Source organism: Anopheles funestus, chromosome 2RL (assembly GCF_943734845.2).
Source record: "Anopheles funestus chromosome 2RL, idAnoFuneDA-416_04, whole genome shotgun sequence".
Taxonomy (NCBI): domain Eukaryota; kingdom Metazoa; phylum Arthropoda; class Insecta; order Diptera; family Culicidae; genus Anopheles; species Anopheles funestus.
Genome location: NC_064598.1, coordinates 97,228,597 through 97,254,536, shown reverse-complemented (window position 1 = coordinate 97,254,536; position 25,940 = coordinate 97,228,597). Strand labels below are relative to the sequence as shown.

At 45.5% G+C, this 25,940-nt stretch overlaps 1 protein-coding gene across 8 annotated transcripts; it reads right to left on the bottom strand.

Annotated features, from left to right (window-relative positions):
- Positions 1-159: 159 nt before the first annotated feature.
- Positions 160-25,691, bottom strand: LOC125763340 (E3 ubiquitin-protein ligase Ufd4). Of its 8 annotated transcripts, none has more exons than XM_049426339.1 (11): positions 25,473-25,691; positions 21,372-22,006; positions 13,434-13,573; positions 11,785-13,361; positions 11,563-11,699; positions 10,887-11,258; positions 9,514-10,018; positions 9,050-9,088; positions 8,514-8,854; positions 2,396-8,424; positions 160-2,298 (listed from the first exon to the last, which is right to left on the bottom strand). In XM_049426339.1, the coding sequence occupies exons 3-11, from the start codon at positions 13,571-13,573 to the stop codon at positions 2,016-2,018; spliced, it is 9,423 nt and encodes a 3,140-aa protein (XP_049282296.1). In that variant the 5' UTR covers positions 21,372-22,006; positions 25,473-25,691; the 3' UTR covers positions 160-2,015. The 8 variants fall into 8 exon arrangements, with proteins under 8 accessions (XP_049282296.1, XP_049282295.1, XP_049282300.1 ...); XM_049426338.1 differs by having other exon boundaries at positions 25,516-25,691; XM_049426343.1 differs by having other exon boundaries at positions 11,019-11,258; positions 25,516-25,691.
- Between the last annotated feature and the right edge of the window lie 249 nt (positions 25,692-25,940).

The following is a 25,940-nucleotide window of genomic DNA, read 5'->3' as shown; positions in this document are numbered from 1 at the left end:
TAAACTGCGAGAAAACCATCACCACACAGAAAAAGCCGGTAGTCGGGCTCCAATTTTCTCTAGACCATTCGTGAAGTGATGGGTTTTAAAAATAATTTTCAATAGTCAATCATGCGTTCAATTATTATGTGACATCTTGCTTTAAAGATAAACGACCAGTTTTTGTGTTTTATTAATTTTTTTTATTATTTTTGTCTTACTATCCTCGCATAATTCGTGTATTATAGGAGCTTTTTAAGTATGTTGTGTGTGTGTGTCTAGATTCTTGAACTCACGCAACAAGACTGAGACTGTGTGTGTTTTGTGGTTTAAGATTTTAGTGTGTAGAGCATCTGCATTTATTAATTGTGTATCATTATCTTTGAATAGAGTTATAATCAATATTCTTTTTTCTTAAATGTTCCTCATTCATCTATAACATTTTTCTGCTTTTCTTGATTTCTCTTTCTCTTTGCTGTTATATTCTTTCCTAACAGTCTACTTAATATGTAAACGTTACTCCTGTACTTGCGTTCTAGATTTTTGTATTTGCTACGCCGCTCAAACTATTTTGCCATGTGAACCTTCCATCCAAAGAATACTAATATATAAGGGTATATTATATTAATTTTTTTTAATGAAAACTTCAATTCCACACGCCCTTTGGGACAAACGGACACGTGCCGTGCCTGTGCACGAAAACGTGAGTGTTTAAGTGTACTTTGCATTAACTTTTTTTTCTATATGTTTCGAATTCCGGGGCTACGCAAGTAATTCGCCCTCCCCGGGCAGAATTGTTTGTGTTTGGTGGTGGTAGTTATATACAGAGTTGAAGACACCGTACACAGGAGGTTCCGAAACTAGCTACATATTCGTTACTTATGAATTTAGTAAATGGTGTCTCGGATGCACATGAAACCAAACCAATGTGCCCTTTCCCACTTCCTGCTTACATGCGCACGCACATACACAAAACATCTCTAATAATGCCTTGGGCAAAACAGCACACATACTCACAACACACACGCACACATTTTGGGGTTTTTATCTCTTTTGTAAAAGCAATCGTGTGCAACATTTAATGTAATAATCAATCACAAACAAAAGAACTCATAGTTAGTACCATTTTTTTGTCTATTCTGCCATTTTACTCCTTCTTTGCTTTCTACCATTCATCACATACATTTTCACACGCAAAGTTTTCTCTTTGTTGTTTTTTTGTGTTAGTTGGTTTTTTGTTCTATCTATTCGTCCGTAGAATTAGATGAAGAAGCTTTCAGTTATTCATCCATCGCAAAAGACTAACTATAATTTCACATGCAAAACCCTTAACACACTACAGATGCACACGCAGGCACACAGTCACTCATACAGAAAACTACTTTCAGAGTTTTAGTTTTATTTTCAGAGTTAGCAAGAAGGTAGCATTGTGTAGCAGCAATAAGATAAGTGCAGAAGAACCTTATAGTGTGTAACGCAAAGAAGAAATAATTTGCATCTCTGATGGTTGTTCTCTAGCCTTTAAACCTATTTTTTTTACCCAACATCGGTACTTGCAGCCATGCATATATTCAAGAACAAAAAGCTTATTGTTTCTTTTCATTTTTTGCTCTAGTATTTATCGCTTACGTTCATTCATCAATCGTGCCATCGGTTGAATTTGCTTGAACCATAAGCTGTGAGAGAAGGTTTTTAATTGTGTACTGGTTTGGTATGTGTGTATTGTTGTGTGCTCGGTTACTAATATTATAACATCTTTAGCCGGTTCAGCGGATCAAACAGAGGTGTGTAAAAGTAGTAATGAATCCCATTTCATCTAACCATTTGCTTCGCGTAGCGGCGTTTCATCTGATCGTTGCCTACATCTTCGTTTTCCCTTACGCTAAAACACAACATTGCTTAACACACGCACACACCTACTCACTACCCACGTACCCTTCTCTCCGCCCTTTTCTATCCGTTCAGTCATTTTCGCAATCTAATTATGTTTCGCATAACACTACAAACAACAGTTCATAACAACAGCACAGTTTGATTTAGTTCAGATGGAACCCTTTCTCCTTGGTGGCCGTCAACAAACGCTCGCGCAGGACCTGCTCGTTCGGGTAGTCCGGCAGCTTGAGATAGTGCACGCAGGTGTTCACTGACGGATAGGAACCCTCGCCAGCATCTACCTTTCGCACCACCGTGAGTCGCGGATGTAGATTTGCCAAACCACCGGGCGGGAGACTGCTGCATCCGGTGGTGAACTGCAGGAACGCCTTCCTTTCCGATCCATTCATGCCCATCAGCACGTTGACAAAGCGCAGGAAGCCAGGACTATTGATCGAAAAGAGAATTAAACCGTATTACTGATCGTGCTTCACATCACACAGATGGGAGAATGGAAAACAAAAAAAATATATTAAATTCTTACCTTTCCTTGGTATATCCCAGCTTCGGTTCGGTGTAGGTCATGATGTCTTCGCGCGTCCACTCCGGATTCTGTTCACCGCACAGCATCTTACGTATCTCATCCGGCGTAAATGCGGCCAGCTTGTTCAGCGAGAACACCTCACAGAATCCACGGTGGAATGCGGCCAGCTGCCTAGCGATGCCTTCCTGCAGGCAGAATGCAATCGTCAGATTGCAGTACTCCTCCACGTTGTTAATCGTCACATCAATGTTCGATCCGTTCGGTATCAGATCGGCTGACGCGTAGCCGTAGTTCTTCGAGCTCGGCAGATAAGTAAATGTAAGTGCCAGATCCTCCAATGCCACACAGCCCGTTTTGGTGTTTAGCTTCAACTCACTGATCTGCTGGAGCTTCTCCTCCGAGCTGAGCATATCGTTCTGCTCGATGTTTTGCTTCTGCTGCACCAGCTCTTGCAGCTCCCTTAGAAATTGGTACCGTATTGGGTCAATCTCCTGCAGGTTCTCCTGCGACAGTATACCATCGTACCACGCACCATCGCTGGTCGCCATCTTGGACTGGTAAGAGTCCACCAGCAGATCACGATCGCGATCGCTTTCCTCCGACATGATGGACGAGATCATAATATCATCGCTTACACCCGATTTACCGCCGCCGAACAGCGAATGGCTGGACGTACCCCGTGATATGGAGCGACTGTGGCTGAGCAGCTGCAGGAAGCTGTTGGACAGTGGTAAATCGACCAACCGGTTGTCCTGCAACACTTTTGCCAAAAACACACCTAGGAACCAGAAGTAGTTGGACACATATTCGCAGATATCCGAATCTTGTGGTAACGGTGCTGGGAAGAGACCCGTCGAACGGCGCACATAATATCCGATCGGTTTGCTGCCCTCCCCAAGGTCGATCTCGTCCTCAATCAGCTTCGGTTCCTCATCATCACACAGCCACATGCCGAGATCGCTTCGCTGCAGCTCAGCCGCCACGAGCGCGTAGAATTCCAGCGTCGGTCCTAATCCGGTACCTTCTTCTCCGACAAACTCTACCTCTAACACTGACTTTCGATTGCAGTGTACCTTCATCACCTGCTGGGCCCAGTCGAGCAGATTCTCCCCACGGGGCACCTTCACACGTTCGTGTTTCAACCGTCCGACACGGAACTCCTGTTGGTCGGCGTGGCGTGGGCTAAGTCCCGGCGCACGCTGACGTTCCAGACTAACGTCACGTTGCGATTGCAACCAAACGATACTGCGCGACGCACCGAACGCCGTACAGCTGAAGTACAGTTGGCGTGTTTCGAATGGGAACAAGAACGGACAGGTCTGGTTGTACTCTTCGCACCACTTTGGCAAGCTACCGCTGGAAAGGACGAGCGGATCCTGGATCTGCTGCTGCAGTTTGTTCGTGATCTTCTTGCTCATGAACACCTCCGGATTTAGGTAATGGGACTCGACGTCCGGCATCAAATTCTTGTCGTTGTTCGACGGCGCGGAGGCCAGCGACTGGTTGATGCTGTTGAGCTGCGACAGTAACTGCAGTACATCCTCCACCGAACAGTACTGCTGATTGCCGCACGATGCAGGTGCGGACAAAGCTCCTCCGCTGCTGGGGCCTGCACCACCGGTAATCGACGGTGTCCCGGGAATTGGTGAGCTGGGCGATAATGTCGATCCGTGGCTGCGCTGGGAGTAGAGCGAGATGATCGGTGTAGCACGACCCTCTTCTCCGCTACTGAAGTCTTCTTTTCCACCTGCCAACAGCGAAGAGGACGACCCTGGGGTAGCCTCTCGGTAAATGATCGTGTACGTTGGTTGCCAGATTTTGCGGAACTTGTCCTGCTTGGGCATAGATGTCTGTAGCATCAACTCCTGTACGGCACGGAAAATGGTCCAGTCTGTATGTGTCAGATCAACCTCAACATCGTTCACACCATTTATGTTCGGACCGCGCAGAATCAGTGACAGCGTTGGCTGCGGTAATGAGGACATCGTTGCATGGCTTCCCTGTTCCAAAACGTTACACTTGCCAGAAGACGAGGGTTCCGTTGGATCTATCGCATCTGCCGCTACTCGTCCACTGCTACTTCCCGGTGCCGGAATATCGAGATCGCTCGTCTGATTGACATTGGTCTTGCCAGGGCGTGGATCAAACGCAGGAATGAGTGCGGAAAATTGACGTTTCAACACAAACTCATCATCCCAGGATTTTCGCTTTCCAGCCGTTGGGAGTCGATTCTCGAACGTTCGTTCTTCCATGAAGGATAGCAGATTGCGAGATACCATCACTTGCAGCAATGTGTTGCCTACCTCCTCGTACTCATCTTCGTTCTCATCGTCGTCGTTTTCATCCTCAATGTCTTCGTCGTCTTCCAGGTCACCGAGCAGTGTCGGTGCGCGGCATTGCTCCAAAAAGTCCTCCAACGATACTTGCTCACTATCGCTTGAGGTTGAGGTTAGACTCATGGTCAGTGCAGGATTCAGTGGATTTACCTGTCCCACGCCAACCATGTTGTTGGTATTGTTGTTGTTCCCACTGCCACTGTTACCCCCTCCGCCCGGGCCGGACGATGTGTTGTTGTTTGAGGAGGAACTGAACAGGCTCGGATAACTTTGCGCTGTGCTCAGTAGCCCAGTGTGGGTGGAGAGTGCCAGCTTTACCAAGCTCGTAACCGAATTTGGTCCACGCGGGAAAAAGTTACTATTGTTCTGCAATACACCGCCCACGAGCGCTCCGCTACCTCCGCTGCTAATCAACTGATTATTGATCGGCACCGTCTGCTGCGAAGAGGTCGACGATGACGATGGATTTGATGTGGCGTTATTGTTTTCATTGTTGTTGTTTGCGATGGTGGCGGAATTCGAACCACTTCCAGATGTACGTCGACGTGCAATAGCGGCGAAGGTTTCGAGCAGCCCTGGTGGCGGTGCTTGGGCTTCATTCTGCATCGCTGACGCACTATCCGGATGATGATGGTGGTGGTGATGGTGATGCGTGTGGTGATGATGCTGATGGTTATTGCTTCCATTGCCGCTGCTCGTCAGATTTGGTACACTGACGCTCATCGGATTCGACGAGGGCACCACTACGGGAACCACATTAACGCCATCGCTACCGGAAACGGATCCCAACAGACACTCTGCATTGGGATCGTCCTGAGAAGCTCCCAGAACCGTTTCAGTTGATCCGACTACCACTATGTTGTTCTTCAAGTTATTCGTTGCATCACGCCCACCGGTTGACGATGAATCGACCGCCGATGAGAACTGTTTAGCTTCGTTAAGGACCTTCTTGAACGTGTTCACACAAGCAGTAGACCCATTGGATGAGGCGGTATTATTGAACTTCACATCGAACTTATCCGTAGGTGTTTTGGCGCCTGATGAAGCCGTCGCTGATGGTGCCGCTGGATTTGTGCCGGTGCTTGTGCTTGCCACAAAAATGCTATTTCCGTACGATGCACCTCCAACAACGCCGCCACTACCGGTGGTGGTAGTGGCTGGTGGAATTGGAGGGAATGCAATCTTTACGGACGAAAGCAGATTCGATTGGGTGAGCAACTCCGATGAGAGGAAATTGTTCGTGTTGTTTCGAAGCATGTCTACGCCCTCGCGCATCTTTCCCATCATGTCCAGCCTTGTCTGCAGGTAGGATAGGCCAGCCTTTCCGCTGGATGCACTGCTACCGCTGGCCACACTGCTGCCACCACTGCCGCTTGTTAGATTGATTTTATTATTCGTTTCGTTGATGTTGTTCGTTTTGTTATTTTCCTCCGTAGACGACGAAGAGGATGACGAGGATGAGGAGCCCATCAGAACGGGAACACCGGTACCGCTATTGCCGCTAATGTTGCTCACAAACTGCTGACCGGTGCCAGTAGATGATGTTGCTGTAGCACTCTGTTTTGCCGGACCATCCGACAGAGACAGATTCTCCGTAATGGTGGCCAAATCGGACACCAACATCGATGTGCTGCTGTTAATTTGGGACAGATCGGGAATATTGTTACCTCGTTCGCTTAACGATGAATGTACCGTGACGGATACTTCTTGGTTGTTGCTACCACCAGTACCTGAAGTTACTACCGAGGAGGACAAATCGTTACTACTTCCACCGCTACCGACCGTAGCCAGGTCAGAGCGGGCTGAAGAAAGTACATTCTCTGTGATCACTTCTACAGCCTGCTTCCAGGACAGGTTGTCGGCTGATGTCGCCTGTTCGGTGGAAGCAACGGACGATCGGTTTTCGGTCGTCGCATCCGGCAAACTAGGTGTCGAGTTGGATTTTCGGCTGGTTAACACATTCAACGACTTGTCGTACAGCTTCTTCTTACCGGATACAGCACCATCCACCTCGCATTGGACGTTGGCGGAAGATGAAAACTGATTATTGTTTCCACCACCACCGCCACCGGTCGTTATGGAAATGCCGCTGTTGTGCAGATCGTACGCACCTGCTACCAATCCATCGACATTGGCCAGCTTCAAATCATATTTGCCCTCTGCTCCCATACGGTACGAATTGCGCATACCATGGTCCCACTTAACATCTATCCAACCATTATGAATCTCGGCGATGACCGTACCTTCACCGGGTGGATTGCCATCCTGATCGTCCCAGTGCCAGTCTACACCGCGAACGACACGCGCTCCATCGGTGATGTATTTAAGTTGCGAACGAACTTGACGTCGCTCTTTGCGCAACTTTGCTTCGTTCTCTTTGGCTGCCGTTTTGTCCATGTCTTCACACACCGACATCACCTTGCCATAGATTTCAAACCCACTTAGACTCAAATAATGCGTCTGTCCGGATGCGTTGCGTCCGTTTTGATGAATGCGCACATGCCGATAGCCCTGCTGTTCATCGGCGGGACTGTCGATGGGCCAAGTGCACGTGCTGCCCGGTTCCGCCAGACTTTTGTCGTCCGTGTGAGTTAGCATTGTAATCCAGTTGACGCCATCCTTCGACATCTGGAACATCCAATTGCGCAGCGCTGAACGACCATACCCACGTGCGTGCCGAAGCGTGTACGCAGTCGGAATAATGAATATTCCCAGATCGATCGCGAACCACGACTTTTTGTTGTCCTTTGTGTGACAATTTACGCTGACGCTGTCGCGCGACAAGATATCCTCCAGCTTGCCGTACGGTAGCTGTTTGCCTTCACTGCTCGTCACGGTCACTAGACCGTACTGGGCCGGATTCACCCACTCGAGTGTCTTTCCATTCGTACCGATATAGTAGATAATTCCATTCTCATCAAAATCATGCCGATGCTTAAACTGCAGCGAGCCCGGCTTCGCTTCCTTCATCTTCCTTAGGTACAGAAACGATGATCGCTCCATATCGTACCACTGCTTGGCGACCATTTTCAGTAGATATTTATTCAAGTGTCCCACCGTTGCTAACGGTTCCATCTTGAGGTTGCGACCCGTCCGATCAAACAGCGTCTGCTCGCAAGTCGCACGCTCCAATCGGAAGCTTAGCTTTTTTGTCAATATTTGAAGCCCGTAACTGCCGCCTGGAGAGTCGTACATGTACACCGGTAATTTTTCGATGCTTTCCAGCACCGCAACCAACTTCTGCACCAGAATAGCTGCCGTGTTTTTGCCTGTTTTCATTTCACCTCCGTACATACACTTCTTAAAGATCGATAGTCGTTGCTTTTGATATTTGTTCGCTTTGTTGCGGTTCATGCCCAGATCCCAGTAGTTGGGCGAAAGCACTGCCACTAGCGCCTGTACCAAACCGGAGCTGTACATCTCGTACGCACTAATTACACCGTCCTCATTCAGCAGATGTACCAGTTCGTTTAACGCGTTGAAGAGCTTCTCCTGCCAGCTTACGCCGGCACCACTTGGTGTGATCTGCTGTGCTGAGCAGGAGATGAGTGCGACCTTTGACGATGATTGCTGCTCTTCCAACGCGATCTCAATCTGATGCACAATCTTAGCCAACTTTGCTACGGCTCCACGTGGTATAGCTTGTGCTGCCTTGAAGTAACGGTTGTATAAATCACGAGCCAATTTATTAAGCTGTAAAAAGCAGACGGATCGAAAATGTACATGATGATTTCAGTAACAACAAAATATACACTTTGGAGCTTTGTCCTTCGCCACCATACCTGATATTTCTGTGCTTCAGCCTTGCAGCGCATTTTCTTCTTCTTCGTGTTTATCCAGCCGGCTGCAAAGTCTGGTCCCAACGTTGTTTCTGCGGTGAATGTATGTTTTGTGCCCCGATTGCTCTCAAAGATGAAACCGGGCAGCTCGTCCTGTAGGATCGTTACCTGGTGGCCCTCGGAATTGTTGATATGTAGTTGATGTTCTTTTTGACTTTGCAGCACCCAATTGCCGACCGCAATGCGAGCTAAACTAGGCGCCGACAGGATGGGCAGTGATACAGTACCCTGGCGTACAGCGGCACGGGCACGCTGAAGCTTTTCCAGAAATTCTCCACGGTTTTCTAGCAAGAACAGAGAATATAATTTACATTAAGCTTCTGAAAGATTTTTTGAAAATATTTTTGTATAAATGGTTCTTCACACATTTTTGCTCAATACTACATGTGCTATTCTCTTTAATTGTTTCTGTTGCTTTCTGTTAATATTTAGGATCTTTTTTTGTTTAGTATATAATGTTCCACTGGACGAATTCTCACCTTCGTTAGGTACGTTGGGATCGGAGGATTTTTCCTTGCCTAAAAATGTGGAAAACCATGTGTTGCAAAACACGGTTTGATAAAAAGTAGAAAAATAAATTTAACCGAAACATATGGCCAAATAAGATTTAGTGGGACCACAAGCGTAAACGCATATTATTTCTTTTTACAATGCAATGCATATGTTTACGGTAAAAGCGTGTGCATTTAGGCAATTGTATCCGTGGTTGCATTAAAATGAAGCATGATTTTAGGAAATTTAAATGGTTTTAATTTATAATTATACATCTTGTCTACAAAAATGCAACAAACGAACGTTGAAACGACGTTCTTTCAAACTGCCGCTAGACCGCGAAGCAACGATTAGTAAGAGAACAGCGCATTTGTTAGAATGTGGTGGTTTTCTTTTGATGTAATGCCCGCCCTATAGCTTTGTCATGAAGTCAGAGTATAATGCTACTTACCCGTGCTATCACTACCATTCTCGGGGCTTCCACTAGAGTACATCGTCGCGAGTTTACCGTCGAGAATGAACCGGAACCATCCATTTGATCCATTCGAAAGCTCCAGTGCAGCCGAATCCGACCACACATACAAACAATCGCGCCCACGGCAAATGCTCCAATCGTGCCAATGGTAAGCCTTTCCGTGGAGTATCTCCTTGGCGTCCTCTACAGCCACCGTCGAACCGGTAGCTGAAGCAGTTACTACTACCGGGCCACTAGATCCACTCGGTGTTACCGTTACGCTACCGGAACCGGATGCTTCCGTAGACGCAGATTTTGCATCATCAGATGTAGATTTAATCACATCATTATTGTCGTTACCGTCGAAGCTCGGCTCACCCATCAGTGCTTGAACTTTCGTATAAACACCCAACCGTGCGAAGTGATCGAGGAAATCGTTTTGCGTTTTTGACATAAGCTCTTGTATAATCGTAAGCACCACCAGATGGCCATCTTCATCATCCTACAGTAATAAAAAGAATAGAAATAGTGAATTAGTAAACCAATCACGCCTCGGAAAGTGTAACAAACATTTGGTCAAGAAAGCAATAAACGGACAAGAAAACACACACGCAGCAACATCAACATGCACACGCGCGTGACAGATAGTGGTGGGCCAGCCACTTCTGGCAAATACTATATCTTTGCCGAAGAAGGAAAGCAATAACAACAGAGAATCTATTTCACCGATCATCGCAAAGTTTAAAGCAACTGGTCTGATCCACCGTTCGGATCGTGGCGCCGAATAGAGTGCGGTAAGAGGTTAAAGCGCAACCACACAAGGAATACTGCATAATTTCATGGTTCGTTGTTGTGCCAATCGTTTTTATAAACACTACGCAAAAACGCTTGTTTTACTTTTCAATATTTTTGACGCTTTTAGTTACCAAAGAGAGACACACGGGAAACCGACCTTTACAGGAGCTACTATAAATACTATAAATATTGTTATTAAAGATGTTCTCGTAAGCGTATTAATATTAACTTCTGGCAGAAACTAAACGTGCATTTCATTGTTATTAGCCAGCAAAAATTATACAGAGAAAGAATTTATAATGAAATGTTTGTGTTTTTTTATATATAGAAACGGCTGGTTTGCTATGAAATGTGTTGTATTATTTTACAGATGGCATATCAATTGATTATTATATTAAAAAAGCAGCGCTAGTATTTGTTTCGAATCCATCTTAGTTTGATTATTGCAATCAAATCGTTAAGTAACGGAAAAAACGAACGACTGTAAAAATAGCAGTTGGCTGTTTTGGGGATATTTGGGTAATATGTAAATAAAAAAAAAGGATAACAACACAATTCGGGGACTTTATCATTACCGCAATGCTAAGATCTGACCAATTGCTTTGGGTGCGATTACGAGGATTGGTGGTGTCGTTACTATTGTTATTGCTTTTGGAACCGTTCCGTTCTTCATCCGCGTCTTCGTCCGAGTCGGGTTTTGCTCTTGCCGAGATTGGTGGTGGTGTCAACGGAAGTAATGGCGGCGGCGGTGGTATTATGTAGCTGCTAGAATTGCGCCTCTGTCGCTTGGCCTGCACAAACTTGCTCAACCGCTCGGCGCAGCTGTGCTTGGTTAGAATATTATTGCTAACACTACTAGAACTATTACGCGGCACGGTTAGGATCGGCAGAGGAGGCGGATATGACGACGTTGATGGTTGGGTCAACGGTGGCCAGCTGTAGCTAATCTGTGGAAGCCAACAATGGAAAGTTTTAACCCCTTTTTAGTATCGCATCGAACACGGTTACACGGACGACGACCAAATGGAAATTGATTCGCTAACACTGTAAGCGATCGTCGAGCGACGATAGGGAGCCGCGATGGTGTGCACGATTCAGCGATGTATAATTTCGAACAATTTCACCACACAGCGATCCAGAACATGGTTATTAACCGATTTCAAAAAGCGCCATATGTTGGTAGAGATGATGCAGAATCTGTCGGTAAGGAACTTGGATGGAATTAAGTGACCCCTAAATGAAGAAACGCACCTCATTGTCTAGTACGCTCGCGATGACTTCGACCAGTAGCGTGCCCAAGCTTTGCTCGTAGCTTTGCAAACCCTCCGAAGAGCATAGCTTCGAAAGAACTTCCGGTTGAACATACTGGATCATTTTCTTGATAAGTCCTACAAAAAACCAAAAACAAAAAAAAAAACAACGAATTATGAAAGATGTCTTTTCTATACTTCATGTACTTGCTGCATCCCTTACCTAGGCTAGATCTACGCACACTAGCAAGCATTGTGCTTTGGAAAGTTTTGCAGAACGTCGGTAGGAAAAACTTCAAATACACTGGCGCCATCTCTGGGTCGCCCCGTGGTTCGCCCACACCTCCCGCCTCATCACCGCTTTCCCCACACTTCACATCCGACCTTGTAGCCGCCATCATCCATTCTCCCGGTGACTGCAGGATTGAGGCCACCTCTCGATGGCCTTCATCCGGACGTTCGCGTGCCTTATCGAGCGGTGTTTTACCGTCCTCATCGCGCAGGTCCGGATTTGCACCATGCTTGAGCAGCACCTTCGCAATACCGGGTCGCCCGAAGCAGGCCGCATAGTGAAGGGACGAGCTGCGCTGTCCCTTGTTCACGTCCGCTCCCTTATCACACAGAAACTCCACCATTTCCAGCGTGCCGAATGCGGACGCCCAGTTTAGCAGCGTTTGTCCCACATCGTCCATGCAATTGACATCGATACCACCGGACTCGATCGATTCGATCAGTGCCTCGGTGTCCTTGCTGCGGATGCAATCGATCAGCTGACGATGGGTACGCTCCGTACTGGAATCGGCCCGTCTTACTCGCGGCGCTAGTTGACCTTGCGATCCCCCCACACGTCCGAGCGCTTGCCGGCCCTCGAAAAGCAGCAACAGAATTAGGTCAGCTAATCGCATACAGTCCAGCACGCATCGTTCGTCTCCCTTGAACGCGCGTTCCATCGCCTCGAGCAAATTCGAACGGAGCAGATCGTGCGTGATCGAGGGCGAACCGCGGCACAGTGTTGACAGCAGCGATATGGTGGTTGCGATCGATTGGCTCGATCTGCCCGCTTCCATCGCACCTTGTGCCGTCTTTGGTGCGGACGACGACAGCTGCGCGGTTGACGGTGATGATTCCGGGTGCGACGAGGAGTTCGTTCCCAAGCTGGAGGAGATCGCTGCTGTACCACCGCCACCGGATGAAATCTGTGGACCACCGGCAGCATTGCTTAACCGATTGAGCAGTTCCTTCACCAGCCCGTACTCAGCCAACGGTGCAGGATCGACTCCTTTGCGTGTGAATCGATCCGCAACAGAGGCGAAACACTTCAACGCACCATCCGCCACGAGCGGATCTTCATGCTGCAGCAGCGTGCTAAGGCTTTCCACGCACGTTTGCACATTCGCTCCCTGCGGTTCGACCTTCGTGCACAGCCGCGAAACGACCGCCATGGCCGAATGCAGCGTGTCCTTGTGGATCTGCGAACCGCTGTCGCGGATAAAGGTGAGCACACAGTTTAGGCCACCGCCCTCGAATACGGCACCCGCTTCCCGGGTGCATATCAGCTCCAGCACCTTGATACACTGTTCGGCGAGATCGCGACTAGTTCGGCTTTCGAGGTCGGCCACCTCGAGCCGGTTGCAGATTGCACGGATGGCGCCATCAATGGCGACGATCCGGCGGGTACACTCGGAGGACACGTCCAGATAGTACGTGATGGCCCGGGCAGTCACTTCCAGCACGTTTTCCGGCGCTAGCTCGTCAAGGAATATTTTACACAGAGCGGGCAGGAACGTTCTCGGTGGACAACTGCAATATACACGAAGGCAGAGCGTTAGGATTAATCGAATAACGAATGATTTTATCATGGCCATTACACACCTTTCAAAGCATCTATCTACATTATCGGACATTAGCAGGAGCATGCAGAGTTGCTCTAAAGCAATCAGTTGCATATCGCGCTCGTCGCCCTGTCCCATCGAGAGCCATTCCAAAAGTGTTTCCGGATCGACGTCTCCCATCTGGAACAAAAAAAAAAAGATTAAAGACATATTACAAAAAGGGGGCATTAATGGAGTATGGCGTCACTTTGTTGAAGTATATAAAAAAGGAATGCGTATTTTGTAAATCACTTAAACCATTCATGCGTGCAGTGCAACGTGTGTGTGTGTGTGGGTGCTATACCTCCGATGGCACATGGTATTTATTATTATCCACGAAATGCAACCATTTTCCACACGGCACAATGATGACGAAAAGCCTAAGCCCCTGAGCAGACACACACAAGCCGATTTTCGGCTAAGTGAAACGCTGTCTCGCGATCAAGCGCGTTGTGTAACCGATCTAAGTCAGACATCAGTGCTCCAGTGTGGCCACCAATAAGGAACACACACAAACACACGAACAGCGGGCACGAAACTGATGTTGGCAGCTAGTGAAGTAGCAAAACATAACCGACCGTGCCCTGACTTCCCTTTTTGCATAGAAGCACGCTATTGAAGTGATTGTTGCTGTCTTGCGCGACTGTGGTGGTGGTTGAGCGTTGATGTTACAACACAACAAATATGCCCTGCTGCACAAACGAACGCACCGTGTATCATTCCGAGCGCCATAGGGCATAGGAGGAGCTAGCAAGCCTGCAGCGGCACGTGCCAATACGTTTCCCTATCTGCGTTTCTGTGTGAGTACGCTGTGTGAGAAGCAATCACAGCTATTTATATGACAAATATAATCAATATCAACTTGAATGCTTCCTCATTTGCTCACAGCACGACGCCGAAGCTCAAATCCTACCACATCCAACCCATCGTCCCTATATATTATCGGAAAGGAAAATCTCTTCGAAGGTATCAAAAAACTTAGCTTCACGTTCCTTTCTCCTCTGCATTAGATAGTGTAGATAGTGTTGACAGCAAGAAGCTGCAACACGAGCCTAGATCTTCGGTTATCAGCAATAGCATATGGTCAACCGAAGGTCAACTGCTTCAGGTTCACACAACAGCTTGCGTTTCGCGCAAGAACCTTTTGTTGATCAAACTTTATTGATTTATCACTTACATGAATCATGAACGACCTACTATTGGCCGGGGGCACGTACAAGCAGTACTACACCATTGAGACAGTTTTGTAAGTCAAACAATCAAGCGCCCGCGACTCTTCGCGCTCCCGCCGTTTGCCCTATGTTTGCCCCAATTTCAGTGGTCGGAAAACTTTCCCAACAATAAGCCAGATTAAAGAAGTTTGTTGAATCCGTGAACTAGATACATTAGTGAAATGCATTCAAACTTGAATAAGCGTAATAGAAGACAAGCTCTAAGGCACTACGGATATTTTAAGATACATTAATGACACCAGATTGAAGCTGAAAATGTTCGAATAGCAGATATTGCACATGAGCGGCATCGTCGTACCAGATAGATCAGTAATCAATCCGATCGCTATGGCAGCGTTCGTACCGATTATCGATCGTGATCGTTCTAGAGATTTTTTTACATTTATTTTTAAATTTAATTTTTTTAATTTAAACCATTATTTGAGTGAAACGAAACTTATTTCAGCAAATTCGCATTAAAATACATAAATTAATAATTTTTGCTAAACTTCAGAAAAAAAAAACCTAAGGCTACAGCCTTAGGAAATTTTCATTTTTTTAATTTTTTTATTATTTTTTATTCTTTTTTTATATTTAAAGCATCGTTTGAGTGAAAAGAAACTTATTGCAACAAATCCGAATTAAAATATATCACATTTATAAATTTTATTAAATTGCTCAAAAATGAAGAAAATTTTACATTTTCTCAAACAGGGTATGGAACTTGGTTCCTCGAATAACTTCCGGCACGGACACCTAAGGGCATGACCGTCCAAGAAGAAAATGTAGCCATTGGTGCCATCTATCGACCACAGGTCTTTTACCACAGGTAAAAGATTGGCGATCTGTTGGATACCGACCGAGTTATAGGCAAAACTTGGTGCAAAAATGAGCCTTATGAAATTTTCAAAATTTTATATTTTTTTATTTTTAGCTGATTTTTTATTCTTTTTTTAATTTAAAGCATTATTTGAGTGAAAAGAAACTTATTTCAACCAATTCCCATTAAAATAAATCAATTTTAATTTTTTTCCTAAATTTCCCAAAAAAAACGTAAGGGGTAAGCCTTATGAAATTTTCGAGTTGAAATTTTTTTTTCTGATTTTTATTATTTTTTTAATTTAAAGCATTATTTGAGCGAAAAGAAACTTATTTCAACAAAGTCGCATCAGTCATGAGGGAGTAAAATGACCGAAGCTTAACTTATACGCTTATTCCGGGTTTTTTATGACTCCGAAACAAGCTGACCCCTAATAACGACTCATTCACTCTGAGTTGGCTCACTAAAAAGAGTTGTTATTCTCATCTATAGATCGTTTGTGTTGGTGTTTGAAAATGTGTTATAACAGAACCGGACCATGCAGCATTTGCTTTTTGAACGCTTTTTGATGCTTTGTACTTTAGTGTTCATCGAATGTAATTGAATTATCATTTTAATGCAAGTATTTTGATATAGGATCTAATATGATAAAACTTTCTTGTATATTGCCACAATGAACGAATTCATGCATACCGTTGTTACAAGCCTTACCGAACCCTGGCTTTTACGCCCAGCGCTAATGGAGCTTTGTTGTGTGTGCATTCTGTTCTTTCACAATGAAAACGAATCGGCACTTGAAAAATCTTTGCTTGATATGAAACGTCTTCTTCATTTTTTTTTGAGCTCTATAGTGGGCTAATAAAATCGCAGTTGAATAAGCTCTTTTGCACCTTCGCCTTTCCTTGCTAGATAGTAAAAGCACGGGCGCACGTACGTAACCATCCTCTTGTCGATAGCGGGTAAACTACGTAACTTCAAGTCTTAACGCTAGTATTAGCTCGATACAAGATAGTCACACACAAAAAAAGGAATGTTGAAATGAAGATATAATTTAGCAAAACAACAACAAAAAAAACCGAAATACACGAAAACGGCAAGAAAACGCACCGAACAATAATTAGCAGATGCATTAATTGCTGCTTTCTTAGCTACCTCTTAGCTGCCTGTTATGTGTGATTGTGCAGGAAAACAACAAGTTTTCCGGCAAAAAAAAAATGGCAACACTATCTCTCTTCTTCTCCCGATGTCAATTCAACAAGAATCAACATCTTTTTATTGATGCCCATCATATATCGCGTATACCATCATGATCATGCACCACTGGAGCTGGAATTATTGTACCATCAGAACGTGGAAAACCTAGGATGATACACATTTGGAGCGTTTCTAATAATTCGATACGTTTTTTATTCATTGCTTCACATTTTACTTTATAAAAATGAATACATTTGATGAAGCAAAAAGCTGGTGAATCAAAAATTGACAGCAAAAAAAAACTCATAACGATCGGCCTTGACTGGAGAACTTGAGAATAAATTTAGCAACCAATCTAATAACCAAAAAAAAACTAAACTGAAATCGTCGGTCAACAACCAGTAGCAGGTCTTTTATTCTGCAGAGCCAGGGTCACGACGACGGGGCCCAAAAAAAAAGCCATTGCATCCTAATATGGCCCGTAAATGTTGGGGTTCGGTTCCATTTCGTTTGATCAATACAACGTAAAATTCCGTCAAGGATGTGGATGATGATTCGGCCTGTTGGCCGAAGACGCGGACGGATGGATTGAAACGATGGAACACGTAAAACTTCACGTAACTGTCATTGGTATTTTATTTTCTTTTGCCGTGCCTCTTCATGTACCCAATTCCATGTCCCCAGAAGCACCGCCTCGCCCAACGATAACAAGGATCATTGCCTTGGCGGAGGCAGAGAGTTTACGTATTGATTTTTTCCTCCCCAGCGCTTTATTAAATCAATGAAATGCGGTGTCATTGCGAATGTAACCGAGACCGGTGTCACCATCCGTTAAAGCAATTGGTTGGTTTCGGTATGATCGTTGCTTGAGCGGGTTCTACACTATCAACTTTGGATGGGGTGGAATAAAATATTACGCTTGAACCACAGCGCATTAAATGCCGGTTGTCTTTACTACTTCTTACTGCAATCATCTAATCTCACTAGTGATCTTTATTCTGTGTCTTTCAGGGTGATTCAGTGAGACAAGTCTGAATCGATTTAAATATATTTTAAATTGGCCAACTTCAAGATAACTTTTGTTATGCCATTACTCCGATGGTTTAGCACTCGACCATCGTATTCTTTGCAACTTAAAATGAATATTTAACATAAGAAAAGTCATCAAGCACAATGGTACGGCAGTGTTTAGTAGGTTACGGAAGCGTCTCCAATGGTCTGGGAAATGAGGACCATCTCCACTATTAGCCTCATGCTTCTTCCCTGCATCTGCTTGCATAAAAGATCTCTTCCGCGTTTTGTATCTGTCTAGTGGCCGTTTCATCATCTCCTTCTCATCTTCTACCGGTTCACAGGCAGAGCTCAAGAAGCGATTTCATCAACTGCTCACACTTCAAAACCACAGTACTAGGCTTGTCGAAAGCTCGTTTCCCTCTCGAGCGTAGTTAACTGCAACAAGCCAGAGACCACGAGAATGCATATTTCGTGATCATGAATACGGGTGGTAACCGGGTCCATGATGGGCAAACATGACGGCGAATCACTCTGAGAAAAGTTTCCTTTCTTTACTTTAGCCAGCGGGTAAAGGTAAACATCACCATGGGGTCTGGCACCTCGCTAACGAAATGGCAGCACTCAACAGAAGACGGCCATCTTTACTTCCAAGAGACTGCCATTTCGCACACTTCCGGGATATTTCTCCAAAGTCGGTTTCAATCCAATCCAAGAAACCCAATTGACAAAGCGCACCAGACAAATTGATGAAGTTGTGCTAAGCCAACGATCCCGCACGTTCTAGAGTCAGCTTGGTGCCTGGGCAAAAGCTTAACGCTCCTTTGTGCTTGAATGATCTCATAATTTTTGGGTAACATCGTTTCCGAGTGCGCAGAACCGTTTGCCGCACGCTTCAGGTGATGCCAAGACGGAGATGGGTTGCCATAAAAAAAAGCTTACCGCAAAAGTCAGGCCACAGCTGGTTGCGCTCCGAAAGAGGTTGATGTACACAAAATGCCAGATGGAAACAAGGGTAATTTATTAATTCAAACCGCGTCGAGTCACGTTGTTTTGTTGTTATTTTTTTCGCTCTCTCTCTCTCTCTTGTGCTGCTACGCATCATCATTATGTTTGTGTGTGGGAATGGGGGGGGGGGGGGTGAATGGGACAAGATATGAAGGAGCCATAAACGATCTTTTCCCCCGGTTGGAACACATGGACATGGCAGAAAACCAGGCGATGACTAACAACCTTCAATCGTCCACCTTGGAGTAAGAGTGGACAAATCTGCACGAACTGACCTCTCTGTCCCCAGGGGAGGTTTGCTTGATGGCGCTATAATGAAATAGACTGGAGCCCTTTTACACCGACCTTCGTAGGGAATCTCCAAAAAAAAAGCATAACAAGCTCAAGAAAAAAAAAGATAATGATACACAATGTGGAGCATGATGGAAAAGAAAGTTGTCCCGGATGAAGTAAGCATCGGCCTGTACATATACACACACACACCACACCATGGCGAAAGAGTGAGAGTCACAGCAAATGTAAAACAAAACCCTTGTGGATTGGGAATTCACCATGTGGGAGCGCTTACGTTGGTAAGTAAGCATCAAACCCGTTCTACCGACGGGAAGAAGGTCGTTATTGTGCAAGTAGACCACACCATCATCACGATGGAACCACGTTGTTACATTAACAAACGGCCCAAGTTCAGTCCACTCTTACCGTCGCACTCTTCACAGCAAACGCACAAACCAAGCGCCCGAACCGGTCAACCGAACTGTTCCGTCCGGACTGGTGGTGGTGGTGTTGGTGGTTGTGTCGTGAGGTTTATACACTTCTTTGAGGTCGCAAAAGTATGCCGCAGCAGCAAACCTTAAAAAAAAGCAAATTGTTAGTCTTGCGGTTGGTTGCACACACCGCTTGAGACGGCGGAGTTAGTTCTTAAATTCATGGCCGACAACAGAAAAGGGTAAAGTTTTGCATTCGTTGATCGCGATTAAGGGTCACGGAAACGCGTAAGCAGAAAGAGGATCGAACGATGGGGGGGGGGGGGGGTGAGAGCTGTAGCAGAAGACGCGAAGTGGAAGGAAAAAAAAAAGCCAAACAAAACGAGTTCTCAGAGACACAAACGCAATAGTGGTGCGTGTGTGTTCGTCTCCTTCTACAATGCAAAAAAAGGCAACACGGTACGGTACACCACGCAGTAAATGTGCGAATGCGGCCAATAAATAATCCGCCTGCTCCAACTTTAAGCCACACGACCACAGAGCGAACGGTAGACCAGTTACGACCTTCTCCCACTTCCAACACCAGAGTCGTCAGTCAACTAGACAGTAGTAGTTCTCCTATTACTACAAGAAACCGAGCTGTCCCGCTCCGTGCAATGGCGCACTGGCAAAGCTTCCACTGGAGTGGCGAGTCTTATGAGAACCATTGCCCCCATCGGTAAAGAACGAATTAACGGTTAGAACCGGTGTTACAGCAAGAAGCTAAGCGCGCTTACGGCATCTTAAAAACGCCAAAAACCCACGCATTAAACCCCCGGCGTGAAACTGGCCGTGTGTTTTATTGTTTTACGTAAAAAGAACAGTTACATATACATTAGCGTACACGGTTCCACTTCCCACAGAAGGACAGACAGGCAACGTCAACGTCGTCTTATTGTCTTTCGGCGTCTAAGCGTCGTCGTGTAACTGCACACATTGTCGCATTGTGTTGCCGTGTGTCGCAGAACGAAACCTCCCCGGCAGAGGGATAGTGGGAGCAACTGTTTTGACATTGAATTCTTCAGGACATTCCACCCGTCCGAAGCAACGCAGCTGCGCGAACACAATCGAAACACGTGCGTCGTCAATGCGCAACGATCGGTTTGCTGCCGTTCTTAGCGTTGCGCTTGTGTTCCGCACTATGGATTGCTGCGAAATTAGAATGATAGAAACCCGCCAATCTCAGCCGATATCGCGTACGGACTACTGATTGCAGATCCGCCACCAAAAACCACAACCAGTGTACCGTTCTCATGCCCAAGAAGATAGAGTGCGAGTGTGTGTGCGAGCGCATAGGAGTGTTTTGAAATTCGAAGCAATTCATACGCCGCATCAATCAGATGGTTCTTATGCCTTTTCGCATGCTAATGCGCTACACATGCGGCAGAGATTTAGATTCAGAAATCACAACCCCTTTTCTGGACTCTCGTCTTTGGCTCGCTTCCGGTAATGCATACCATCATCCAGCGGAGCCGTTAAGAAACTGTTGCTTTACATGCAAGTAAACAGCGCTGCGCTCTCCCGTTGCATATTGCGAGGTGGTTGGATGATGATTGCGCATATACGTATGTATTTATTTTTCGACCGCGTGTACGGATGCATGCGCTGCTGCGTGATTTTCGTATAAGTAACGCTCGAAACGCCACTCTTACTGGTGCGCTACTACGGCAGTCCCTTTCGATTGTGGCCATCTAACGTATAATACGGTAGCAACAGAGCACACACGCATTTTAATAGAGGCTAAATTGTTAGCCTACTGACGCAACAGTGCATCGGATCATTGGTACGGTGGAGGTGATTGTTTTCTTGAATTTGAGAGTCTTTGTGCCGAAGCGAAGACTAGTAAGGGTTTATCCAATTTCCAAACGCAAAACATAACTGCGTCCCATAACTTTTCTAAGGAGAATTTTAAAACAATATTAGTATAGTTCCGCCAGACTGGACAGACTTACCTTTACACCGCTTTTTGCTGCACTAGCAGCTACAAATTTTCAAAGATGATCCTCGTGTTGTGGGTTGGGGTCTTTGTTGATGTTGGTGTTTCTAAAGTTGCTACGTCTGCAACACAATTTACCGCGCAGGTTTATTCTTATTTCTGCCCTATGTCATGTCGCCGTTGATCGGATTGAACAATATCTCCCCAATAGATCACCTTCACAAAAAGATGATCTGTTGTTGTTGTTTTTCTCTCTCGCTTCTCTTTCTTCTGCTGTGAATCGAGATGCTTTTACTTCCGTTTTACATTCAATTAAGCAGTATGTAACACGATGATCACCCGGCACTATATATTATTTTCACTAAATTTCCACTATTAAGTGTTTTCTTTCCTTTCTCCCACCACAAAAATCACGAAACCCTGCACACTGCACAACAAACACTCACTTCACTCGCACATGTGGCTTTCCTGTGTGTTGGCCGCTATCTTCCGAAACAAACACACACGGAATGAAACGAAAACATTAACTAGCACTCGACCGACGAAAGCACACCGCTGTTCATCGAACGATGAGTTTGAAGAAGGGATGTTATGTTTCAATGTTTCCTTTCTGCTGCTGCAACTCACGAAGAAAGTGATGTTCCGGATCAGCTAAAAAGACCAAAAGAAATACAAAATCAAATTAGTACGGTTACAGTTACAAGCGATCCTGATGGAAGTAACAAAATGGAAGATGGTTTGAACATTCGCTAATTACTTCGCCACCGCAGAACAGAACTGAAAATGTGTCTGACGTACAGGAATCTGTCCTTCACCAAACTGTCAAACGCTTTCCAACGGAATACGCTCGTAATAAATGTGTATATCGTTCTTATTTTTGGGATAAAGCTCAAAATAGCCTGCTTGGATGATGTAGACAGTGAGTATCGTTCACCGTGCGCGCGAATCCCTTCATGTGCGAACATATATTAGTTTTTTGGGGGTTCGTTTCACGACCACTTTACACCTTTCCTGAAGGAACTCTCGGGCGCACAGTTATTGTGGTAAAGTCGGCAAAGCGAATCATGCACGAACGTGCGGTGGGAGGCGATGAAAATGTTTATTTTCATCACTTCGATATAAACAATAAACAGAGTGTGTGTGTTGGTCGCAGATTTTTTGTCTTCACTTTCCGTAGACAACAATCAATCTGAGCGGATCGAGAGGCAACCAATTCAGCCAACAAACAATGACACTAATGAGGATGTACCTGAGCATCTCTTTCTTTTCCCTGAGAGGGATTGTTTGCTCGGCATCGTATCATGGTGTGGCATAAGTAGGTCAGACGACGACGGTGCAAACATGAAATGATGCTCGGATGTTGTTCTGCTATGTTTAATCACTCATAAACTGATGTTATAGTGGCGCCACCGCGATGATGTTGACTTGTGTTTTTCTTACAATCAGTGTTTGTTGCGCGAAACAATGGAGAACATATGATTCACGCAAAACGAGATGTATGCATGAGATTTAATGCGCTTCTGAGATTTGGAGCATCTACTCCACTTTGAAGCTGATCTCTTTCTATTTTTCTATTTCTTCAGAGCGCACTACCATCTGAAGCGATTTGATTGGGGATGGAGCAGAGCCCAACCTTCCAAAAAAAATCATATATCGTGGCCTCCCGAACCAAAATGCAGTGGCCATCACAGCGGCAGGCAAAAGGTTAACTTTCATTTTTCCTTCTTACGTGAGGGATTTTCTCATCCCTCCCATGTTTCGTACGCTGCTAGACAATACCCATCGCCGAGCCAGCCGAGCCGATGTCCCGGTGCGGCATGTAGAAAACCTTTTCCTTCCAATTTTAATTTTCGGTGCTTTCCGAACCGACAAATCGGCAGACCTCTAATAATCGAAACCAAGCCACGGGCATTCGACGACCATGCGGAGATGGGGATTGACTGCCCTGGCTGCCCGCCTGCCCGCCAAATGAATGAATGAAGGTTCGTGAAATATAATTGCATTGTGCGCGGCCATAAATTGCGGCGGCAGTGACGTTACGCAATTGGAAACGTATTGCTCCAGCGTGTAAGCCTTCTCGGTGGTAATCAACTGCTTTTTCGGCCACTTTGAACTGGAGGCATATGGGTGGGGGAAAACGGTGTACAGGGTGTGTGCACGAGATGTTTCCCTCTAACAAATACACCTCGACCGGAAGCAAAAGCGGCTCTGCTAGTGCGAGGTTTATTAATTCCTTCTGCAGCGCACACACACACCCATACGTTCGGTCGTGCGTGATTTCTTTCCTTTCTTTCTGCATTCGCTAACCACTTTCGCGAAACCGTAACCATCCGGTAACGTGCGTAGTTTGGCAGGTTCCATCTTCGATCCATCATCCGCCGGTTGGACCAATCGTTCCACATAGCAGGGTGCAGCCGGGTTGCCACCGAACGACAGCAGTGTCGGACATGAATATTTTGTTCAGTTCACGGTACATTGATTCCAGCAGTGAAAAGATTGTACATGCCCACGGGGGTGTGTTGTGTGTGCTGACTGCTGTCGGAAGGATTTTGCAACATACACACACACACACACCCACACACACGCACGCAATGTTTTGAAACATTGTGCTATCGCTGTGCGATTTTTGTTGTTGTGCTTTTGCCTTTGTTGACTTCATTTTCGCAGCACCACAACGCCAAACCGACGACGTCTGAGTCATTGATGTGGGAGAGATAAAAACTCGAATCATTTCGTCACAAATGTTGAACATTTCATCACAATTACTGTTTCGGCAATTATCTTTTCTATGTTCCGTTTCCATGCTCGCTTTGACGTTGTTATATTTTTCATCCTGCTTCAGTTGCCTATGGTGACTAGCAGCAACTTACCAGGGCCATAAATTTTTGAGTTTGTGTTTCAGTATGCATCCGTTGCTAAGAATCCGTTTAGTACACATTTTTTGTTTGCCTTCAATCAAGAAAAAAGTTACAGAGTGTATGGGAAAACTTGTATCGATTTTTCCGACCGTCCTCGCTGCCTACAATGCTGCGGTATGTACGGGCGGAAAATCAATAATCTATTGTGTGTCAAATCACTTCCAATGGTAACAGCAGACACATTCGCGAATACCGTAAGCAACTGTTTACGAGCAAACAATCTGCGCCAATACCACCTGATACAGGGCCGAGGCAGCGAGCAGGACCACTTTTGTCGTGTTGTGTGTTCGTTCGCCCTTTTCTTTTTGTTGTTGGCTATTTTCGAAGTAGAAGTTTTCTTTCTGTTTTGCACGAGCGATATGTTTTTCTCGACCGCTTCTGGTGCTGTTGGTTTTTCGCCATTTTGAAGGCGGCTGGCGCTACCATGATCCGAAACGGGGGGGTGGCGAACAATCTCGGAAACGTTTGTGCCTGAGCAGCTGGGTACAATTGGAAGATCTGTTTTGCACACACCATTTGCCACCGTGTTTCGACAACAATGACTCAGTGAAAAAACTGCACGCTCTCCATGGCATTGCGCATGAAATGATACAGTGCGGAACGTAAAGTGGGACAGACTAAAGTGTTGGTTGATATTATACCTTCCGGAGCACATATATAACCAAGTTCACTGTGTGTTTTCGTGGCTTTTCATACACCACAACTCGCGGGAGAGATAACCAAACGAATGCACCAATCGTCACTTGCTCCCTTTGTATCGTTTTTCACCACACCACAGCAGAGCAGATGGGGCTGACGTTTCTTTACAGAATTTGACGTGCGCAGCGATAGCATGAAAACGATAGGAAATGGGTTTTTTTTTGCGAAACAGGTACCCACCAGGCTCGCCCATCTAATCAGCACACTGCACGGAGATGATGGATTTAACTGATCTTCTTCCTCTTTGCACTAACTAACCCTTAAAGCAAGCACCAACATAAAAAAAAATGAATGCAGCACTAATCCATCCACTCCTATGTGTTCCTGCTTTTTCGACGCAGAAAGGGGCGATAAAATTAGATCCTGCTTAGAAATGCTCAACCAGTCGCAGCACACAGGCACACACGTCGGAAAATTATGCAAGCTTTTCACACTTTTGTGTGTGTTTTGTCAGCGCCCTGCTACCATTTGCTCTAGAAAACACAAAAACTCGGTGTTACCTTTCCCTTTTTTCGGAAGGGGTTTTTGACTTTTTGTTCGCACCTTTTGCTTCCAGCACACAATTAACGGGTACGAGATGGTGGTGTATCTCGAGCTTTTCGGACGCAGCACGGCTGCAACATTGAACGAACAGTTTGCTAGCGCGTTTGTGTGTGATTCAGAAATAAAAAACCATCCGCGAGTGTGCCTTCCACTTCGGAAGAAAAAGGAATTATGAAGCATTTTCTACTGACCAAAGCCCGTTTATAAGCAGGGGTTGAACCGTATGCTCAAGGTTGTTACATACAGTGGCGTGCAAAATGGTACACCATACGGTTTTTTGTCCCTTCCAACAAGAAACGAATGTTTGTTCCTATTGCATATGAGAGTATCTATTTTAGTGCAGTTTTTGCACTGTAGAACTATATAACTGATTTAAATTTCGCCTTATAATCGTTTTTAACGTGTTTTAATACAACCTCACTGGA

Excerpts from the sequence above, each read along its gene's own strand:
- LOC125763340 (XM_049426339.1), bottom strand. The coding sequence starts at position 13,573 with ATGGGAGACGTCGATCCGGAAACACTTTTGGAATGGCTCTCGATGGGA. Across the intron at positions 13,362-13,433 it reads GTAGATAGATGCTTTGAAAG|TTGTCCACCGAGAACGTTCC; the intron begins GTGTGTAATGGC and ends TGTATATTGCAG. Across the intron at positions 11,259-11,562 it reads CGAGCGTACTAGACAATGAG|ATTAGCTACAGCTGGCCACC; the intron begins GTGCGTTTCTTC and ends TGGCTTCCACAG.